This window comes from Apiospora hydei (genome assembly GCF_038363865.1).
Source record: "Apiospora hydei strain CBS 114990 chromosome Unknown utg000002l_segment0_segment0, whole genome shotgun sequence".
Lineage (NCBI taxonomy): Eukaryota > Fungi > Ascomycota > Sordariomycetes > Amphisphaeriales > Apiosporaceae > Apiospora > Apiospora hydei.
In genome coordinates, this window is record NW_027117361.1 from 1,596,942 (window position 1) to 1,618,875 (window position 21,934).

The 21,934-nt window shown below is 53.4% G+C and overlaps 6 protein-coding genes across 6 annotated transcripts; 2 read left to right on the top strand and 4 right to left on the bottom strand.

Annotated features, from left to right (window-relative positions):
* Positions 1-3,332: 3,332 nt before the first annotated feature.
* On the bottom strand, positions 3,333-4,643 carry PG997_000500 (WD40 repeat 2; the record flags this gene model as incomplete). The annotated part of the gene is made up of 3 exons (XM_066804815.1): positions 3,333-4,316; positions 4,379-4,544; positions 4,603-4,643. 3 exons carry the CDS (start codon positions 4,641-4,643, stop codon positions 3,333-3,335), a joined length of 1,191 nt encoding a protein of 396 aa, XP_066674588.1.
* A 560-nt stretch (positions 4,644-5,203) lies between these two features.
* PG997_000501 (uncharacterized protein) lies at positions 5,204-7,832 on the top strand (the record flags this gene model as incomplete). The annotated part of the gene is made up of 3 exons (XM_066804816.1): positions 5,204-6,679; positions 6,744-7,058; positions 7,116-7,832. 3 exons carry the CDS (start codon positions 5,204-5,206, stop codon positions 7,830-7,832), a joined length of 2,508 nt encoding a protein of 835 aa, XP_066674589.1.
* Positions 7,833-11,404: 3,572 nt separating this feature from the next.
* On the bottom strand, positions 11,405-12,014 carry PG997_000502 (uncharacterized protein; the record flags this gene model as incomplete). The annotated part of the gene is made up of 2 exons (XM_066804817.1): positions 11,405-11,611; positions 11,886-12,014. The coding sequence occupies 2 exons, from the start codon at positions 12,012-12,014 to the stop codon at positions 11,405-11,407; spliced, it is 336 nt and encodes a 111-aa protein (XP_066674590.1).
* A 2,270-nt stretch (positions 12,015-14,284) lies between these two features.
* On the top strand, positions 14,285-16,290 carry PG997_000503 (HSF-type DNA-binding-domain-containing protein; the record flags this gene model as incomplete). The annotated part of the gene is made up of 5 exons (XM_066804818.1): positions 14,285-14,643; positions 14,706-14,804; positions 14,864-14,931; positions 14,995-15,414; positions 15,470-16,290. The coding sequence occupies 5 exons, from the start codon at positions 14,285-14,287 to the stop codon at positions 16,288-16,290; spliced, it is 1,767 nt and encodes a 588-aa protein (XP_066674591.1).
* Positions 16,291-17,292: 1,002 nt separating this feature from the next.
* On the bottom strand, positions 17,293-18,135 carry PG997_000504 (uncharacterized protein; the record flags this gene model as incomplete). Its single annotated transcript, XM_066804819.1, has 1 exon — positions 17,293-18,135. One exon carries the CDS (start codon positions 18,133-18,135, stop codon positions 17,293-17,295), a length of 843 nt encoding a protein of 280 aa, XP_066674592.1.
* Positions 18,136-19,640: 1,505 nt separating this feature from the next.
* Positions 19,641-21,657, bottom strand: PG997_000505 (uncharacterized protein; the record flags this gene model as incomplete). Its single annotated transcript, XM_066804820.1, has 5 exons — positions 19,641-20,106; positions 20,167-20,543; positions 20,649-20,843; positions 20,971-21,213; positions 21,304-21,657. 5 exons carry the CDS (start codon positions 21,655-21,657, stop codon positions 19,641-19,643), a joined length of 1,635 nt encoding a protein of 544 aa, XP_066674593.1.
* Between the last annotated feature and the right edge of the window lie 277 nt (positions 21,658-21,934).

A 21,934-nucleotide genomic window follows, 5' to 3' on the forward strand; every position in this document is an offset into this window, starting at 1 on the left:
TGTAGATAGAGAAGCAGTGAGGCAGAGGCACAGAGGCCAGAGGCTATCATCCATTGATTGCAATCACAGAGAAACGGTGGGCCACTGACGTTGTACACGGCAGAGCGGGATGTGATGATGCAGGGTGACCCTAAGAGCAACGTCCCTACCCGAGCTGGGACTTAGTCCGGTTACAATTTCCTGGTCGGCGAGGCATGGCGCAAAGCCATCTTCCCGCGGCCATCTGCTTTGGCTTGGATGGCGTAAAGAAAACATGGAGGTGAGAAATTAGACCTACCTAGGCTCCAGGAAGGGCTCGGTTTGTTTGTGCGTATCAAGAGTTACCAGCAGCCCGGACTGCATTATCTGTAACGGTTATACCCAAAGTCGAGGTTCCTGGGTCTTTTTTGCATGAATAATTACATGTTCTTTGGCAGGCATTCTCACCACCCAGGAACATCACTGAGGTACTTTGCTTTCACCTCTGCATAGCAACAGCTAAGATGAACTCTGGTTGACACTTATTGCTTCTTCTGGCAGGTCAGAGCCTGCAGGGCAGCTGCGATGTGGTTGATGCAATTCGGGTCGGGTGTGACCAACACCCGGCATGGCATGCAGGCACTCTTTCTCGTTTGATTGTTACCCACCCTTGCGCTGGTTTCCATGCTGCAATGCCAAGCCAAAGGAAAAGGAAGGCAGAGAAAAGGAAGGGGCAGCAAATACAAGATTATTCTGCGGCGCTGATTGGATGAGTGCAATCCCGGCGCCATGTAACCTTGTAAGCCACGATCGCTTGGGCTGATCAGCAGAAGGAAGCATCACAGCCAGCACTTCTGTCGATCATGATGTTCCTTCCTGTTCTCGTTCCCCCAAGCACGCATGCATTTATTTGTGCGCGGAAACGCCGCTGCGCCTGCTAGGTTGGAGGACTTCTCCTGAATGCAGAAGAGCGAGAGTCCATCTACAATTTGGTAGCACGACGGGAAACTCGAGGAAAGTCGAGCTCACAACTTCTGGCCACAGTAGAGGGCCGATCTGCCTGCCTTGGCTATTCTCTTCCACCCAGCTACACTTTTTGGTTGAGATCCATAATACCAAACGCACTAGCATGAAGACCAATCTGATTGTCAAAGTGGTCTATCGCGCATCTAGGTTGAAGGCGTTGGACCTGGCGCTTCAGCAACTGTAATCATGTGTAGGCTGTCTCACCTTTGATACGCCCTGTCCATGCGGTTCGGGAGTCTATGTTTCAACCGCATGGGAATAAATGATAACCACCCTGTTATCCATGTGTTCATGCGTATATTCTAAGACACCTCTCCCGGACATCTAAGACAGCCTGCAATCAACGCTGATCCTGATCTGGGTCAGAAAAGCTTCTCGAGCACTTTTGAGAGGACGGGAGAGGCTAGAAGTGACATTACGATACAGTTGGCGGCGACTCTGCAACCAGTAACGACCGACCACATACACGCATTGGTATCGTATCTATTAGGTATCTGTTGATTGTACTCGGATAATTGTTTTCGATGTGGTATATCTTAGTGGTTAGGAGGTAGGTATCCTGCAATCTGTGAAAGCCGAGACAAGTTTGCCCTCCCCCTCACAGGGAAGTGAGTACACACACTTGCGGTGAACGGTGGCCTATCAATCTGATGCAGGCAAGCATCATCTTCCCAAACTCCGGCTTCATCCAAACATATACCAAAAGGCAAACACTGGTTGCTACCCCTGGCCCGGGAGAATGGTTGAAGTAGTAGCGCCCATTGCTCATCTCGTTCGTTACAACCTTATTAGCCACCACCACCCCCAAAGGGCTTACCTCATCTCTTAAACGCTTGAGGCTGCAACGCCCACACGTTTCGGCTCACAACGTTTTTGCTTGGGCGTTGATGAGACATTGTTAGCAAGTTATCATGGTGGTGGTGGTGGTGGTGTTGTAACTTGTGTGCGTGTATACCGCGGGGCGTGTCGTCGTCGCACAAGAAACTAAAACCCCCACCGAGCAACGTCGAAATCCCGAGGAAGTGGGGACAAATCTTGATTCGAATTGAAGATGGATCTGCGCAGGGTCCGTAATGTCGGACTTTACACGGCCTAAATCAGAACTCAGCAAAACCATCATTTGGCAGAACCGTGTGATGTATCGTTTTGTCTGTGGTGATTCCAGCCATGTGGCGGGCAAGCTTCCTTGCACCGATCCGGCTCCTACATACAGTACGCAGTAGACATGGACCCTCAGGACCCCTGGACGGCTTCTAATTCTAGGGGGGAGAAGGGCTAGAGCGAGCTGACATGGATCCAAACAAAGGACCAGGACCCATGTCCGCTTCCGCATATGGGTGATATGCTCGACCGCTATTATCATTCCCAACCCCGGAGACTTTCCATCTAATCGCGGATCATGCATATTTCCCTTAGATGTGCTTTCAGCCCCCAGCTATAGCGAGGGGGGTTTCGCTCCGCCGTGGCGGAATAAGGAAGCCCGCCTCTCTGGGCAAAGAGCCAAAGTACGACACCCTTTCATTGCTTTTGCCTCGCAAGTGTTCTTCTAGCGGGAAATTCCACACAATTACTCTCCGTCGTTAAAGCCCCAGTCGCGGCAAACAGCATGATTACGATACTCTTCTGCCGCTGGTAGGATCCCTGCACCACGGCCTACCACAGAGCCTGGGTACGCGATTGTACCACGCCATTATCAACACGAGGTCGGAGGGTGGGGGAACGGGGAACGGGGGACGACGGGACACAGAACTTCTGACAAACTGCCATACACACCGCAAAATGAGGTTGCTTTCACCAGCCATCCTCCCCAGACTCCGCTGGTGTTTCACGAAGATCGTTCTTTCCATGGTACTTGATCTACCCCGAGTCAATCTTGATTGTGCCGATGCCAGGATACTGACTGCCCTTGACTGCCTTCCCCCGTAACGCTTACGAATGAGGTCCCACGAACAGCCCATAGACTGATTATATTGCTTCTTGCGGAGTTAGGGACGCCACCTACTGGCATATGCGGTCGCAGCTGACCGGTACCGGCCTGGCCAGGTTTCGGGGATTTTGGCATATCAGACATGCTATGCTTGTCACGAATATGCAAACCCACTCTCGCCATGTAAGACAATCATAACGTGGCATGTCTCTCATGCAAGTAGTTCGTCCCAAAAATCCCTGCAGCGACCACTGTCAGAAAACCTTTGGCCCTTGAACCCAGACGGGTCGGAGCATATTTCACGTGGAGCCAATCGGGGGGTGGACAATGCTGGATTTGACACGAGAGTTGCTATTCCGGGTCGGCCCCAGAAGAAACTTGGGCCCCTCTTCTCGTGTCATACCGACACAAAGCGAACACTCTAATCTTCGTCCATCAAAGCGGCTAATTCATCCTCTTCCTCAGCTGTCATCATCCCTTCTGGGGCCTTCTCGACATTGGGCTTTTCGACGCCATCGGCCTTGTCTTGTTGTTCTTGAATGAACTTGTCCAGAGCGCTCTTATCAAGGGCCCAAACCCTAACTGTGCCGTCGATAGAAACGGACACCAACTTAGTACCCGCACCAGGGGAATTAGCCAGAGTCACCAGATCTGTGACTTCGTCGTAATGTCCCTCCAGTGCGCAATATAACTTGCCCGTAGCCCGGTCCCACACTTTAACATCCTCGTCCCGTCCTGCCGTTACCAACCACTGCTCCGTGAAGGCAACTGCCCGCACGTGGTCTCCATGGTTGATGGTCTCGTCGGGCGTGAAGCCTTTCGTCCTAGATAGACACTTGGCAGAACCGTCACCGCTTGCGGTCCAGAGATCGATGTCATCGTTGTGTATGTCAAAAGCCAGCTTGTACACTGTGGTCTCGTGCTCAAGGATGGTAGGCCTTGTAGTTCCGGGTGCCTCTGGTGCGTCCTCGACGATCTGCTCAACAGAGTCAAGCCTAATTCGCCATCGGCGAATGTGGGGGTCACTGCTGGCGCTGGCTAACACCAGCTCGTCGGCTGTCGATGATTCCGGGTCAAGTGCGAGGTCCTGAATTGCCATCATAGAGACGACCTGGTCCTGTATCACATGCAAACGCGAGCCGCTCTCGACGTCCCATACCATAATCTTCTTGTCCGCACCGCCACTGATTAGAATGTCCTTGCCGCCGAGCTTCGTGCACACGATGGCTTTGACGAAATCTGAGTGGCCGCTGTACTTGCGGCCTACAGCTTTGGAGGCGGCATTCCAGGACCAGATGTCCTTGTCCCAGGAGCCCGCGAAGACGGTTTGGTTTCCGGGGCTTCCGACAGCTACGCATGTCACTGGCGCCGAAGGACCCCTATAGACTTGCTTGGTGTCGCCTGTCTGTCAAACGGGAGAAGTTAGCGTTCCCAGTCTTAGGGAGTACAGCTGATAGACAAGCTTACCTCGACATTCACTCTGCGTACAGAGCCTGACGACTCGGCCACCAAGATAGAGGTGGAGTTGCTAGGGTCGGCAATGGCACCCAAAATCTTGGACTTGAGGGCTATCGGGCTGCCATTCTTGTTACCTGCCTTTGCTTCGCGTCTCTCTCGCTTGGCAGCGGCATCACTGGGATAGTTTATCAGTGTTTTTCCTTGAAATGGCCCAGATGATTGAGGGTACTTACTCAGTTTCAAAGAACTGGTCCGGGCGAGTTCCCTTGTTCATGGTGACAGAAGCAGTAAACCCAATCTTTTGCGCTAGAGGTGGTTTGCGGCTTTGGTTGATAGTTAGGAGTCTGTCGTCGGCGTTACGGTGGTGCTGTCTTACCACGACTAGAATAGAGAGCACTTGGTCTTAAAAACAAATTTGCCCCTATCATCCAGTACCGAGGCCAATAATGAGTTTTAATACCGTCCTCGGTGTGGAACACAAGATTTATATAGTCTGGCGGTTGACCTAGGCAGCTACTTAAGATAAAGAAGCACCTAAGATGCCCCTCAAGATGGTGGGTCATCCCTGTCTGTTGCATTATCCAATTATGTCAAGTGCATAAAATGGCTGAGACGCCAAATTACGCGTGTTTCTTTAATTGGCGACGCGGTCTTGACGCGACTTCTTGGAAAGTGTGACCCTTCGTCGTCGTGGGCCGAATTGCTGGAGACAGCATGTACATGTGCATTTGAGGTCAACAATCCCAATTCCACCATTCAGTACGCTACGATCTCAAATACTCATACGGCAAAAGAACCCTTCCATCTGCCTGCCACCCAAGAATACCAGCCAATATGGCTTCGACGGCGCCTCTACGTCCTCGGGCCAGACCCGCCCATACACAGGGTTCAACGCATTGCGCCTACACACCCAACGGCTCGAGACTGGTATCTGTTGGGTCCAATAACACGATCAGGCTCTACAAGACAGGGTTCGATGGCGAGCCTACCAACATCGACGACTGCCAGGAGCAAAATGTGAGCGTTGATGCTTCGGACGAGTTCTTCGTCGTGGGTTCAGAAGATGGCACAGTCAGCTTGTATTCAATACCCGATGCCACCTTCGACAAGTTCCTGCTGCGATGCTCCCTGCCCGTCCGAGATGTCGCGCTCTCTCCCGATTCGAAATGGTGCGCCGTCGCCAGCGACGAGCTCACTGTCAAGGTAGTGCGGACAGACGACAATAGCGAGGTCCGGCACCTGAAGGAGCACAACAAGCCCACCAAACACCTCGCCTTCGATAACAAGGGCTCGACGGTTACGCTAGCTTGTACAGACGGCATCTTATACGTATACTCGCTCACGGCAGATGAGCCCGAGCTGATCAAGAAGGTGGATGGGATCATCGGTGCACTGGACACCGACTCAGAGCTTAGTTCCATGGTCGCGTGGCATCCGGACGGCCGTGCCTTTGCGGTACCGACTCCTACGAGGGAAATACAAGTCGTCTCCAAGAATGACTGGGAGAAGCAGAGGAATTTCGCCAGGGGCCACAATGGCGACATCACAGCGCTTGCCTGGTCGCCCAACGGAGCCATCCTGGCTTCAGCCGGCAAAGACAAGAAAATTTTACTGTGGGAAACCAAGACCCAGTCCGTCATCGCTCGACTGGACTACGCAAACGTCATGAGCATTTCGTGGCATCCTTCAGACAATTTGGCCTCCTTCACAAACTCCGACGGAGAGGTGTATATTCACCCCGACTTCGTGCCCGAGCAATTTGCTCAGATGCTTCGGCTCCCGAAACAGCCAGCCCCTTTCATCCACGACCCAATGGAAGATATATCAAACAATGCACGGAAAGTGGATTTGAATGGTATTCCCAGCAGGCCGCGACGAGACTCGCTGGACAGCTACGACTCTCTGATGGATGGTCCTCTGGATGGTCCCCTTCCGGAAGATGACGACTTTGTTGTTGATGATGATGGTGCCGGATATGCTTTGAACGTCAATGGAAAGCGAGCGCATGCCGGACCCGAAGGATTTTTACACCGCTCCTCCAAGCGCCAGCACCTGGAAGCGCAATACCACGAGGCCTTTCAGCCTGGCTCTACCCCTTGGCGAGGAAACCGCAAGTATCTTTGCCTGAATCTGATAGGATTCGTTTGGACGGTCGATCAAGACGGCCACCATACTGTGACGGTCGAATTCTACGATCACGAATTTCACAGGGACTTCCATTTCACAGACACTTTCCTCTACGACAAGGCGTGCTTGACGGAAAACGGCACGCTTTTGTCATGTCCGCCGAAGAACGACACCCCCGCTACTGTCTTCTACAGACCTCATGAGACATGGACCAACCGTAATGACTGGCGAACACAGCTCCCCAAAGGGGGAGGCTGTCCTGGCCATGTCCCTAAGCGAGTCTTTCATCACAGTGACAACGACAGCCGGCTACGTAAGAGTCTACACACTCTTTGGTATCCCATACCGTGTATATCGGCCCAAGAGCACACCCATGGTCACATGCGCCAGTTGGAAAGACTATGTCTTGACCATGGGCAACGGACCTATTGGTGCAGATGGCAACACACGCCTGCTGTACACCATTGAAAATGTCAAGCGTGACGAGATCTGCCAAAACGAAGACACGGTGGCCCTCCCCGAGGGCGCGACAGTGAAGAGCATTTTCTTCTCAGATCAAGGTGTAAGCTAAACTTACCAGATAACGCACACCTAGAACAAGTTATACTGACATCTGCAGGACCCATGTATCTACGACTCTACGGGTACCCTATTGACACTCCTTCACTGGCGCCGGCCATCGCGGGCCTGCTGGGTGCCGCTCCTAGACACCAAACTGCTTCCACGTCTTGCGTCAGGCCGCAAGCATGAGAGCTACTTCCCTATCGCCGTGGCGGACAACAAGTTCCACTGTATCATCCTGAAGGGTGGGGACCAGTACCCCTATTTCCCTCGCCCGCTGCTTTCCGAGTTCGACTTCTCCGTGCCTCTGACCTCGGAACCGCCCAAGTCGAAGAAGAAGTCCAGGGCCAACAACGATGACATGGACATGGACCAGGACTCGGACGAAGAGGAGGACGTCGAGGGCGGCTCCTCCGAGACGCGCAAGCTCGAGCAGCAGTACCTGCTCAAGGGCATCGAGGCCTCGCAGCTCCAAGACCTCATTGATGACGTTACGGGCGACTCGGGTAGCAGCAGCGCCGGCCAGCGGTCGACGCTCGCGCGCCTCGAGCTCGACATCGACAAGACCCTGCTGCAGTACCTGGCCATTGAGTGCCGCGAGGGCGAGGACCGCGGCATGCGCGCGCTCGAGCTCGTCCGCCTGATGCGCGATCGCTCCGGCCGCATGATCGAGGCCGCGGGTAAGGTGGCCGAGCGCTACGGCAGGACCATCTTGGGGGACAAAATTCGCGAGATTGGGGAGAGGCGGGTCGTTGGGTTCGAGGACGACTTTTGAGAGGTCCTACTCATCAAAGGACCAGAACCGTATAGTTAGTTGTATATGCATCTGCCCTACCCCATGACGAGTAATGACGGAAGAGAGAAGGAGAAAGAAAGAGAAGCCTGCCACGTAGCAGCAGATAGGGCCAAAGTAGGAAGGTCACTGCAACGATAATGTTTCATCATCAGCTTGGGTTTGGGGGCTAACTTGGAGTTTTGGCTGTTTGCGAGATGAACCTGGGTGGAACGACGCATGGTTGATTGGTCAAATAACTCAGCATCTCATGATGAGGTAGTGTGTATAACGACGCATGTTCAAAGTACATCGCATGTATCTTGCTCTTAGTGATACGAAACATAGCTTGTTCGTTCCTCTCCCCAGAAACCATAGCAGCGTGATCTGTCACGATAGTAGCCCTACGATACCCCCCGTTAAAGCGTCTTGCAGTCGCGGCTGTTCTGCAGCATCTCCTCCGCCTGCTGGCTATAATCCCAGCCAGGGGGCCCTTTGACGATAATTGGGCATCGGATAAATCCGGGGGGCTTTGCTACGCCGCTCAGCCGCCTCAAGAAAGCATTGCCGGTCTTCTGAGGCGGCGAAAGAAGGGTTACATCCCGGGCGGCGCCGGTTGCAGATACATCCCAATACCGATTTATTTGCTAACCGAGATGTTTTGTCGCGGGGGCAGAGAGCGACCGATGCCAATGCCAATGCCAGGCTGAGTATCAGAGATGCTACATCTATAAATACCTTTCTTTCCTTTTTATTTCCTGTTCTTGTGGTTTGAGATTCCGTATATATACTGCCACAATGGGGCGTGTTACCTGTCGAGATGCAGGAAATGCAGTAACAGCTCAGCCTCGACTACGCCGCAACGCAACGCATCTCAAGTCTGCACCGCATCGCGTCCTCTACACAGCACCATGTCGGGGGCGAGAGGCTCAGACATTCAGCATATCGTCTTCTTCCCCATCTGTGACTTTTGGTTAAACATCCGACTCGTTGACAGCGTCTTTGTTTGGGGTCTGCAAATAATCTTTTGCTCTCTCAGTCTCTTTCCCTACTTGCCTCTTTAGGATGATATCGCAGAAGAGGGATGCAGAAACGGATGGTAGGTTACCCGACATGGCGCAGCCCTAAGCGATGTGTGAAGTGTTGCTGCAGTGCATGCAGAAGCCAGTACCTGGTTATCATATAAGGCTGCTGCTGGCTTACTGCTTCTGGGTGACCCTGTCTGTGGCCCTACGTACCCTGAAAGGGTATCTCGCTTCTCTCGCTTGTTTACCCGCAATGCTCCGGCGGCTATCGAGCCGCGTCAATAATCAGGCTGTTGCCATATCAAATCTCGTTGGGTCTTCTGCGCCCACTGCTGATCACGTCACCTCGCTTGTCAACCTTTTGTAGGGCTGCTCCGGCTGCTTGCCAGGCATGTAGATGAGACTTTCTACAGCGGTGTGATTCTGGAGTAAGCGTAGATCTGGCTGTGAGATTCCAGCTCGATCCCCTGGTAGCACGACCAAGCAAGAATAACCCGGCATCATATACCGATAGATCGAGACATCGTCTTTAACAAACAACTTAAGCATGTGGAACTTAGTCCAACGAAACGGCTTCTTGTGGACTGAACGAAGACAATTTCTTCGTATAATCGTTAAAATGATTAGAAATATCCTGTTCATCCCGGGTTGGGGAGAAATGTTCGTTAACGATGTGTCTGACTCGCTACGCTCAGCAGGAAGAGACCCCAACACCATTGAGGCACTCCCATTGGACGGCGGGCAGACCAACAGGATTAGGATCCCGACACAACAAAACGTGACCCCCAACTTAATTGATCCTTCCTGCCTACCTCACCTGCATGGCTGAGGCTTGCCTGCTCCGGCCTTCCATGGGGTCTCGGTTGTAAGGAACAGTGCTTTGCCGCGACCACTACGCCCCCCTCCATTCTGAGGGCATGCGGCAGAGAGAGCCAGAGCGGCGCTGACGCTGACGGGCTTTGATTTCTGATCTTTGATCTTAGTCAAGGACAAGGATCGCCAGGGTCGGCTGGCTGAAGGGGGTTGCCTCTTGGGGGTGGTGTGGCTTTGCTTGTACCAGTGCCAGACCCTTCCCGGATGTTTGGTTTCCCATTCCCAGGTACTTCGCTGATGCGCCAGCTGACATGCAGTCACATCACAGGGTATGGTTGAAGGGATCGTGAATAGCATCAATCGCTCGTCATGTGCGCAGTGGATTCGTCCAGTAAGCGCAACGTACATGTGGGATGAAGAGTGCACACACACACGCAAGGCGGTGTTGCTTCTCGATGTGACCCCCCCCTACACAACCCCTCTGTGACTCTGCAGCCCCATGTGCCATGGATGGACGGATGGACCAAGGCCGCACCCTTGTAGACGGACCGTCACGATAAGGCCAACACGGGTAGCAGACCTTGTAAGCCTTGTAGAGTAGCATGGGCGGTGGAGGGGAGCTGGGAGGAGGGAAGGGGAGGGAAGGGGAGGGGACCCTATAGCGACTTGGCACATATAGGCGCCAGCAGGGAGGGTTAGGAGATTTCAAGGAGTGTCTGCGACAGTTGCATTGTCAGTTAGCCGAGAGAAAAGGGCCAATGCACTCTGGGCGACAGTCCCTTTCTCCAGGGACCGACAGCGAGCGAAGCGGAGTTTAGTGTGTGTTATAGTTATAGACTGCAACGTCGTCCTTCTCTGCATTGCAATACCGGACCAGACTGGAGCTTGAGCCGGCCGATCGATCGGGGCGAGACTAATAAGGTCAGTATAACAAAAATTCTCCTACTCCCATTGCTTGATTCGTGTTCGAGGTCTTTTGTATGCAGCGACGACTCATTTGATAGACGGCATGCAAGCTTGGCGAGCAGGCCGGCGTTTGTCCATTCTACGAATATATAGTTGGCGGGGGTTTCGGGGTTTGAAGAGGTGCAAGTCGCAATCACATCTGGAGAGAGAGAGAGAGAGAAAAGAGATATTCCCAACGGTCCGTGGTTGGTGACACCTCGGGTGTTTTGATTGCGAGGGTAGCTCTTGGAACCGGTGCTCGTCTAATTGATATCGAAAAAAGAAAACACAAAGCCGTTGTTGTCGTCACGTACCTGCATCTTGCAGTAACTCCTGCGACCAACATGAACCAGTTCTGCCTTTCCAGAATCTACACCTCTTTCACCGGCGTCGTCGTCGGATTGGACCTCCGGGAGGCTACACGTAGCAATGGTCGGCCCCATGTTTCCACGAGCTACCGTCGTCCGTACCCAGCAGACTTACACACGTACTCTACAGTACCTACTTTGCTACTTTGCCTGCTGCGCCTCGAAGCTGGCAGCTGTTTCAATGTTTCCCTTTCGCTGTTTTATTCCACCCTCGCCCCCTTTCGCGCGTGTGGTTTTGGAAACGACGGATCCGAACCATGCCGTATCAAACCATCAGAGACGAGAAACAGCCCCCGTAACGCCAAAACCAATACTCCGACGTCATCCTTGAACCTTTTAGCCTTTTTGACGTGATTGCGAATCAGGGCAACCCGGTCCGTCGACGTTTAAAGTCCAGCCCAGCGCTCGATGGGCCAGAGCCCTTCTAGAAATCTAGACCCGAATGGGTGGATGTGGACTGCGATCGTGTCGCGCTTCCTGAAGCCTCAATTCTCACTGTCATCAAATCTTCCTTCCTTGTGGCCGGTGGTGCGCAATTGGCCTCCGCGCCAAACCTCCAACTCCTGGGGCGCGGCGCCACCGGGACGGTAGCAAGCTGCAAGCCGAGTGAGCGAGCGCCTGTCAAAAGATTCTTGATTAAGTATGTACATAGGTGCGCTTTAGGTTGGAGCAGGTCACCTGTCAACTTTGCCGAGGACTACTACATAGCTATGATACGACTAATACTCCAGCTACTAACTGCTACCCATCGACGACTACGACTCCACGACAAGTAATGTATGCTCCCCAGTGGCAAGTGGGTTGCCTCTAATCAAGCGCGTGTATGTATTAGTAGCATCTGCAGTGATGGTAGTAACAATTACAGGAGAATGGCTACTCGTGCCACCGGTTTGACATTGTCTCACCGAGCTGTCAAGTCTGACCATCTTGTTCGCGGCTGCAGCGGTCGGCGATCCCTTCCAGAAGTTGACAAGGTACCACTGGGCGGACTGGGGCTCTCGAAGTCGTTGGAAAAGGAACGCGGCGGGCTTCATCTTGACGACTCCTCCCCGTTCCCACACTTGCATGCGGGTGCTTCTTCCTTGGCCCGGAAACGATCCAACCTTTTCTATCAGTGTTCATATTCATTGGGCCCCCATATTTTGGAGGAGTGAAGACAGAAAGTCTCTCAGGTACAGGCAATGTACTGTAGCCCGCCCGCCTGCCGCTCTTCCTTTGGAGGTTCGCGTTGGTAATATCAAATGGGGGACCACAAGGTTGGCGCCGAAGCATCAAAGAAAAACCATCGGGCCCCAAATCGGCTTCGCTAGTACCCGCTGCAAGGGCGGCGTCTTTTTGAATTTTTCTTCTTCTTCTCCTGCTCTCTCTCTCGCGTTCTTTTCCTTCTCTCGCAGGATTGCGCTGCGCTGCGCTGTATGTCTGGTTCAGACGTTGTGAGAAAGAAAGATGATTCGAAACCTCGAAGGCCCCGTAATGACTCTTCTCCACGCGGAAGGCTTGTTTCTCATGTTCATCGCATCTATAGTGTATGTAGACGGGCAAGACGTCAGAGAAGCCGAGGCAAGCTTCAAGGAACTATTCTTCCCTTCTCCGTGCCTAAGCTATTGCAGCAAGACCTCAAGTAGCTGGCGCAGAGAGAGAGCTGCTGCTGTCATTTCTCTTTCTCTTTCACGCACACCCAAGTTACACAAGCCGACCCCGAGTGCGCTAGGCCAGCGGGCGGGTCCCCCCTACCAGTCTTAAGCCAGGCTACTAATCATTTAGACTTTCAGGGTTTAGCAGAGCTCGGGCTCGACAAGTTCCCTGGCTCCAGATGCTCCAGTCGCTGATTCAAGCAGGTCTCAAGTTGTGATCAGGGCACAGCGATGGGCATCTCAAGATGCTAGGTAGCTACTGCTAGCTAGGTAGGTAGGTAGCAAATAGCTCCTGCACGTAAACTGTAGATCTCGACGTGAAAGTCTATCTGTTCGTTTGTTACATAGCTCCAGACCAGAGTGTCTCATTTGGTGTTCTGTTGCTCGCTATGCTGGGTACCTACCCAAGGTACATGAGGAAGGAAGCCCGACCAGACATCCGGGAGCTGCACATGTTTGTAAGTACCTACGTATGCATAACAGCCCGCACAGATTGATAACAATGAAGAAGAAGAAGAAGAAGAAGAAGAAGAGAGGATATACTTGTTATGTAAAGTAGGTAGACAAGTCAGTAAGAAGGCATTGGTCAACCAGTGCATATGCTGCACATCCTTGCCCTTCCCAACCGGCAGCTCGGCCCCTGGATGGAGAGCATGTCCCATCAAAATGTTCGCGTTCTGTTCTTCCATGTACTGCAGCTACGTGCGGAAGTACCTCAACCTCTCCCTAACACCTCCCATCCCCTCTAAAGCCAGCAAGTACCAGTTGACCTAAGCTCTGCCACCCCCCTCCCCTCTTGGGATGTACCCCCTGTGTCTGTCCCTAATACCCAAACGGGCCCCAATCACGGACTTGATTGACATTGACATCGGGAGCTTGTGCCCTGCAACTCACACCTCCCACCCAAAGAAACCAAACCCCCATTTGATCTCACACCTGGTCCTGGACGCCGCCAGCAACCCAGACACCCAGACACCCCGACACCCAGACAGCAAGTATCCTTCCCTGGGAGGAGTCTGTCTGGTCTGTGGCGCGAGACGTGGTCTAGGCTCTTGGTTGTACATACTTGTTCCCGAGGTCGCCAAGTCCTTGTCCAGTCTGCAACTACCTGACCTTATTATTACCCTACATCAGATACATTTGATACGTCCGTCAGATTGATAGATGCATCTCAATCCTCCCGGACAGCAACCACCACCTCACGACAAGCTCTGACGCCCCCATTGCTCTTCTGTCCTCTACCTCGCCCATTCACCAACGGCCTGCATCGTCAACGGCCGCAACTCGCCTCGCTTGCCCCCATTCGAACTGAACGCTCTGCGATTTTGATTGACCTTCCCTCCTTGGATAGGTGGACCGACCTGTGTCAGGGCTCTCGGGAATCGGCAGGGGAGAAACGCAACATCGTGAACAAAAAGGCCCCCCCGCGGACGGACTTGTTCCTCGACCAAATAAAATCCACGACCGATCCTAGGAAAGAAACGAAACGAACACCCCCAATTGCGACTGAAGTAGCGATGCGGTTCGTTGCCCCCTACCTTCTCTAGAACACAGCATATAACAACGGGATTTCTTCGTGCTGGCACAAGCTGTCCACGACCGCCTTTGTTTCGTGTCTCAAGTCGCCGGCCTTTTTTTGCTGATATCTTCTTCGTCCCGTCGCAGAACCAATGGCTACTGCAATTGAAAGCGCGCCGAGACACCCCGTTGGCAACGACCGAGACGATATCATGGGCGCACGAACTGTCCCCATCATCAACACCTCGCAAACCCCCATCATCAAGACGTCAGCCCCCTCTGAAAACGGTGACCCTATGGATATAACAACGCCGACCAAAGACTCGAGCGGCCGCGGCTCGAGCAAGAGCCCGGATGGAGAGGGGAGCGGTTCCGCCGAGCGCCACACCAACGGCAACTCGAACGATCAGATGTCATCGGCGAGTGCGTCCATGCCAGCTCCTGCTGTCGCGGCCGCTGCTGTGCACCAGCCCAAGATCGTCCAGACGGCCTTCATCCACAAGCTATACAAGTATGTCACAAGATCCTAGTGTATACCCCGTGTCGCCGCAAACCTGCTAACGATGGCTTTAGCATGCTGGAAGACCCGAATATACAGCATCTGATCAGTTGGTCGAGCTCTGCCGAGAGCTTCGTCATGTCGCCTTCGCATGATTTCTCAAAAGTTTTAGCGTACGTCCAGTCCTTGTTGGAAAGCTACACATCGGAACCTAATCTGACCATCTATCTAGTCAATATTTCAAGCATACCAATATTTCGTCGTTTGTCCGCCAACTTAATATGTATGGATTCCACAAAGGTGCGCTTAATTATATATCCCCTTGCATATAGCGTATGGGCGGTCATGCTAACCAAACTATAGTCAGCGACGTGTTCCACACAGGAAACCCGGAAACGGCCCTGTGGGAATTCAAGCATGGAAACGGCAATTTCAAAAGGGGCGATCTGGTAGGACTGCGCGAGATCAAGCGCCGGGCTTCTCGCCATGCCCTGGTGCACCGCGAGTACAACAACCAGAAGCCAACGCCGTCGCAACCTGGCACACCGGCAGAACCTATGCCGCCTATTCCTGACGGGACTGACCCACGTCTTGCTCACATCGAACATACGCTATTCGACGTCAACACGAGACTGCAGCGCAGCGAAGAAGCCGCGGCCTACATGCATGTCAAGCAGCAGGCGATGATGGACACAGTTACCCGCTTACTTCACTTCAACCAAGAGCTGTCGCGGACTATTCTAGCTCTGGTGCCCAACCCGAACGAACAGATTCATCGAGACAGTAAGTTTGAGGTGCGACGGTTGACATGCGCACATAACGCTAACTAGAAATGTAGTTATCAACTTGCAAGGAGAAATGCAACAATTGCAAAGCAATACATTCCGTCAGATGGAGCCAGAGCAGCCCATGCCGGAACCACCCTTATCAAGCAGAGGCCAATACTTTGCAGGGCTTGAGAACCCACCCGTCTCCCCGCGACAGTTGGCACAAGATGACCAGCGGCGACCCGGCGTACCGCAACCCCGTGGTGCTAACAACTTCTACCGTCCTCCTGTTCCGTCAAACCTATCTATCAGCAGTGCGCGACGACCTTATGGGTCTATTGGCGGAGGCGTGACAACGCAATCGTCTCCATCTCCTCTGCGACCACAGGCACCGCCGCCTGCTCCTGTACCCCATCCCTTGTCAAACGTACAGGAACCGCCGCCCGGCAGTCTTGCTAGGCGCCACACTTCAGCTGACATCCGTGCTCACGGGTGGCAGCCGCAAAACCCGCCGCCTTTCGGGGGGACGGGACCAGGGTCTACGCAATGGCCCTCGTCGCCTAGTCGGCCGCCTCCGGAAGACCAACGGATCCGAGAATCTCTTCATACGTACTCGCTCCAAAACGCAACCCACCAATCTCATTCGAGGCCCTCGACTCCACCGCCACCTCCCTTTTCGAACGGCATCAGCACCATGGACAGTTTCAACAACTGGTCTTGGGGCTCTGCCAGCAGCCGCGAAAACAAGAACCTCTCCGTCAGGGACAGCTCAGGACCGCCAACTCGCAGGGGCAGCATGGCTCACATCTTGAACCCCACTGACACTGCTGAGCGAGACGACGAGGATGACCCTCGAGGAGATGAAGACCGAAAGCGGAAGCGCTTACAATAACGGCCGACCCTAACGAGTCTGGCTCGAGAAAAAAAAACCTGCATATTTTCCCATCTTCACATTATTTTTTTGCATTTCACCCAGCCTTGATCATTGCATATTATACCTCTACGGCGGCCAATGTGTCATTTTGGATAGAAGCGATCTAAGGCTGTATCTGTTCTCTATTTCTCGAAGGTTTCTCGTTCTCTTTCAAGGAGCTACTGCGGTGGCTTGTACGACTCTTGACACGCTCATGATCACTTCTTTTCTCTTTCGGCTTCTTCTTTTATAATTACTGATGGGCAGTGGCCAAGTCCTTGATTGATATATACCACAAAAAGCGGACAGGATATCTAACAAACAACTGGGGTGTGCGTTGTTGTTGTACAGGTGCATCATGGATGGTGGCAAGCACTCCTTTTTTAGGGAAGCCCATTGCTGGGTTGAAGAATCACGGACCCGGTTCCTTCCAGTCGGATATGACACATGCTGCAGCTGGCTGTTACGAAGACTGCGTATGGGTCTTATTCCATGTGGCGGAAACCACCGCTGGCTCGGAGGGGCAATACTGTATAAGAAAGACCACGGGTCTGCCCTTTTCTCACAGGCATTCGGTGCTATGCGTTGGCTCTGTACTCCTAGATTTCATCTTTTTTTCTTCTCTTCTCTCATCAGGACCTTGCGGGTGCAGGCGTGGGAACCACAAACATTGATATGAGGAGGCAGGATACAGTCTGGAGGTCGAGAAGATGGAGCTTCGACATATCTGTTCCAAGACAAGAACAGTATTATATACGGTCAAACATTACTTGACTCACAATCAAAATACCCAGATTCGACTCCTGTCTGACCAAGGGAAACGAGACTCTTGCATACACTCACATGACCCCGTGATTTGCTTGCTTGCTGTGCTTTGCGTGACAAGGTGAATAAACGTGATATCTTTATATCAGGGGGTATCTATAATTGGGAGGCACCTATGCAATACGATGCCCTTCAGCTACGCTGTGTATCCATTCGTTACCCGTCGCTTTGCGGAGCGGCAACGGCCTTGGTCTTCTTGTTATTTTTCTTCTTCCGCTTCTTTTTCGACTTGGCTTCCGCGTCAGGATTGCTGTCGCCGGTGACTTTTTGCTGGTCTCCTATCGAAGTTGGTGCTGCTGCTTCTGTCTTTTCTTCCTCCCCGTCTTCACTACTGTCGCCAAATGTCTTCTTCGCCTTTTCCGTCGCGGCCACGGCCACGGCCCCTTCATCTCCTCCGTCTTTCATGTCCGTATCTACACCGTCGCCATCGGCGGCATCCTTGGTGACAGCAGCCGCCTCAGTACTAGTAGTAGTGGTAGCAGCAGTATCATCCTCTCGCCGCGCCTTCTTCTTGGCCCGCCCGACCCCGCTGCGCCCGGGCTCGTCGTCACTGCTGGCGGCGTCCTCGCCGCGCATGCGCTGGCCCCGGGCCTCGTCGGCGCGGCGCTTCTTGCCCAGCAGCCGCGCGGCGAGCTTGCGCTCCTCGCGCAGCTTGGCGACCTGCTCGGCCGTCTTGCCGCTGCCGGGCCTGTGCAGGCCCACGCCGGCGTTGTCGTCGTCCATGGCCAGGCGGTCCAGGTCGGCTTCTTCGGCTTTGGCTTGGGCGAGGAGGGCGGCGGTTTTGGCGGCGGACTTGGAGCTGGTGGACTTGTTACCGGTGGTGGTGGAGGTGGAGGTTGAGGGGGTGGTGGTGGCGGCGCGGCGTTGGGAGAAGGAGGCCGAGGTCGAGGAGAGGGCTTGGCGCATTCGGGAGGATTGGAGGAGTTCGATGGAGTTGAACATGGTTTGGTAGTCGGGCGCTGGGTTGACGCCCTTCTTGGTGGTTGTCGGGCCGGCCATTGTCGTCTGGCTCTCCCGGCGGCGGCGGGTGTGGTTCGGGGTCTGTCTTTTCCTGGGGGATGGGGTGCGCGATATGTGGTCCAAGTTGTATGAAGCCGAGATATGGAAATGAGCAGTTCCCTCCTGTCTGGTATCTGGCGCGTAGTATGCTTGCGCTTGGGGCGTGTGGTGGGATGGAAGGATCAATTGTTTCTATCGTAAATTTACATGATAAGTCGACTGCTGCCGTAAAATTTTGGTGGGGCATATGCGCTACGCGGAGCTGCACTCCACGCCTATCACCGTTAAGTCCATCTTATATACCAGAAAGTCCAACGACTACTGCTCCCAAGATCATCATAAGCAACTACGCATCCTATGATTGTCCTTGCTTTTGATTGACGTCTCCGTGTTGCGACAAGGTGTATTCTCAACATACCGCAGTATTCTAAACCGAAATTGGAAGTCATGGCTCCATCGAAACAGCGTATAAGAGTCCAAATTGGTATCCTTGATGGCTAGGTTGCTAGAAAGGAATGGTACGTGACTGATATATATCTATGCTAATAATGAGCCAGGAGTCTCTCCGTATTTGCCCGGTTGTCGATTCTATCTAAATATGCAGTCCCCATTTTACCTAGGTATGTAGACCGAGTCACGTTTCTGGTCAATCTACAGTCCTTGGGCATTGCTCGGCCTGCGCAGACGAGCTCTTAGACGGTAAAATCGACTATCCTTGCGTTCAACTTGGGGTCTGGAGCTACTTTTTGGCTGGAACATATGTTCCAAGAATATTGGAAGACCGGCCCAACGTACTTGGCTACAGAGTCGGGCTTGTATCACAACTGATATCCTCCTTTCAGCCTACGGTCCCGGGATATATTCTATCCCCAACCAACAGCTCGACTAGTAGCGTCCCCATGGGTGAGTTCTACAGTATTTTCCTGATCTTTGTGGCAGAAAACCCACTGTGGGCGTTACCCCCTTTACTGCCTCGGAGAGCAACTCAACCGCAGTAACACCAAAGCTTATATACTCAGTCACCCAGCCTTCCCAGAAGCAAAGCAGCCCCGACCCGGGTTTATAATGCGCGTTGACATAGATCTCCCTTGACCGGGCTGGTGTAGCCTAGCGGTTAGTATTATTATCTATTATACTTAAAGGCAAGAGGGTTCGATTCCCTCTGCGGTCATCCTTTTTTCGAGTTTCGGTACTCCCTTCCCCCTTTTTTTGACAGTCACCCACATCACACGCCTTTCATCCTTTCACACCACTACCCAATCATTTATTCCAACAACACAAATCACTATAACTATTATCATTCAAAATGAAAATGGGAAATTACTTTTATTTGTTGAACCCAGCCGAAAGCAATGTTTAAACGTGTTGAACAGCCGCGGCATGTATCAGCACGCCGGTATGAAATACAATGGCTCTATTTCACGTACACTCCTTTGGAGAAACCGTGAGCCAACTCCCGAATATGTAAAACCTGGCATTCCCTTCTCCATCCTCGTGCAAAACAATCATGCTTCGCCAGACTCTTCATAGTCCCTCCACACAAGCCCCTCCGGCACCGTCTTCCACTGCATCTCTTCATCCAACAGCCCCTTGACTGCCTCCCACTCCTCGCGCACCCTTCGCGCCCTCGCCTCGCTCCGCGGTGTGATAACCGCCTGGAACGGTCGGGGCATCACGAACAGCCCCTCGGTGAGGTCGGCCATGTCTGGCACAATCTCCTTTCCTGTGGCCGCGTCGACGGGCCGCCGGAAGTCAAACGCCCAGAGCAGCCGCGATATGGCCAGGAACAGCGAGCGGTCCGCGATGTGCATGCCCTGGCAGAGACGGCGCCCCGCGCCGAAGACGAAGTGATCTCGTTTCGACGCGTCTCTGTTTCCGGCCGCTTCGGCTGAGGTCTGCTGGTCGTGCGCCCAGCGAGCCGGGTCGAAGCGGCTTGGGTCCGGGTGGCGCTTAGGATCGTGGGCCACGGCCCTGTGTACTGAAGTGAGCACTCATCGACTAAAGGGGCAGGGGTATCTGTGCTCTTCTTACCAGACATTCCACATCACCCCCGCGCCCTTTGGAATCTTATACCCCATATACTCGTCATCGCGAATGACAGCATGCGGCACCCCGAGGATGTCCGTCGGCATCCAGCGCATCGACTCCTTCATGCAGCCGCGGACGTAGGGCAGATCCGGCAGGTCGTTCAGGTCGGGCAAGCGGCCCTCCCCGCAGACGCGGTCGATCTCCGCCTGCGCCGCGGCCACGACCGCGGGGAAGATCAGGAGCGCCTGCACGAAGCCGACGAGCGTCGCGGCGGTCGTGTCGGAGCCTGCCTCGAGAAGGCTGCCGCTGCTGTAGCCGGCGATGCCGTCGGAGAAGCCGAGTTTCTCTTGGGCGCGGACGAGGTCGGCGCAGAAACAGGGCTTTTATGGGACGAAATCAGTGAGTTTGGTTTCAACGGGAAGGAGGGAGGGGTGGTAAAAAGAAGAAGGCGCAAAAAGGAATCAAAATTGGTTGGGACCTCATACCTTGGCTGTGCCTTCGTGAACGCGCTTCTTGGTATCCAGGTAGTGGCCAACAAAGAGATCATACTCCTCCTTGTGTAGTTTCTTGGAGTAGCGACGGATGGGCAGCAGAAGATCTGGCAGGTGCCGGAGCACGGGGAATCCATCGAGGATTGCCGCGGCCGGAGACCTGAAGACTGCGCTGAATTTCTCGAAATTCTTGTTCTCGTGTAAGTAATCCCGACGAACTCCACGAAGCAACATAGCAGGGCGGTATCAATAACAACAGAAAAGGATAAGAGTAAGAAGGAACACTGCGCTCTTTAGTTCTTGCTTGTTCACTTACATGATATAGCCTTTGCAGCTTCGGGTCGTGGATACTCGTGGTCCGGAAGCCGAAGACCATCTGCGTGGTCAGGGAGTTGGTGTACCGCTTAATATGGTTCGCGAACGAGGCGGGATCGTCCAAGAATCCCACCAGCATCGCCTTGTTCTCGAGGTCCTGGTACGGGACGTAGGCGCGGGCGGCTTTGATATTGAGACCGGTGTGCATCAGGCCTCGGATGGCGCGCCAGGTCTCGCCGTACTTCTGCGGTTCGCAACGCACTTGTCGTCAGTATTTGTACTCATGAACATATCATTTCGGAAGGGTAAATCTCCGTTTAGTGTCGTCTCTTACCATAAGCAACACTCTAAACCCCCCGCTCACGATATTGCCGAGATACATGTCGGGCCGCGACGAGTAGATGGCGCTCCTCTTGTCCAGCAAGTCCTTGATAGCCTGGTCCGACGACAAGACGATCATGACCTGGGTGCCCAAGATGAACGAGTAGACGGGGCCATACTCCTCGGCCCATTTCTGGAACTGCAGGTGGCTCTTCTCCTTCGGCATCAGGTGAAGGTTCCCGATCAGCGGGAGCGTCGGGGGCCCGGGAGGTAAGCCGGCCGGCCTCCGGCCTATCTTGCCGAGGTGGTAGAAGACGAAGAGGGTAATGATAGCATATGCTGCGTAGTAACTCGACGAGGACGCCATTTTTTTCTTTCTTTCTTTCTTTTACTCTGGTCTGGCTGAGCCTTTACAAAACTCACGGATGAACAACATGAAGAGCCCTGGGCCAAGGACACAAGAGGTTTAAGGGGTATTTCTACGATTTCAATAAACATTTACTTGACTAAGCTATGTCATCATTGTTTACCGACCACCTCGTAAGCATCCCCGATACCGCCGCAATACGGGAGTTCTTCATATGCCGATTGGAACGGCACGGCTTATTCATGCATGAGAGAGCGGACATCTCGGCGCTGTCATG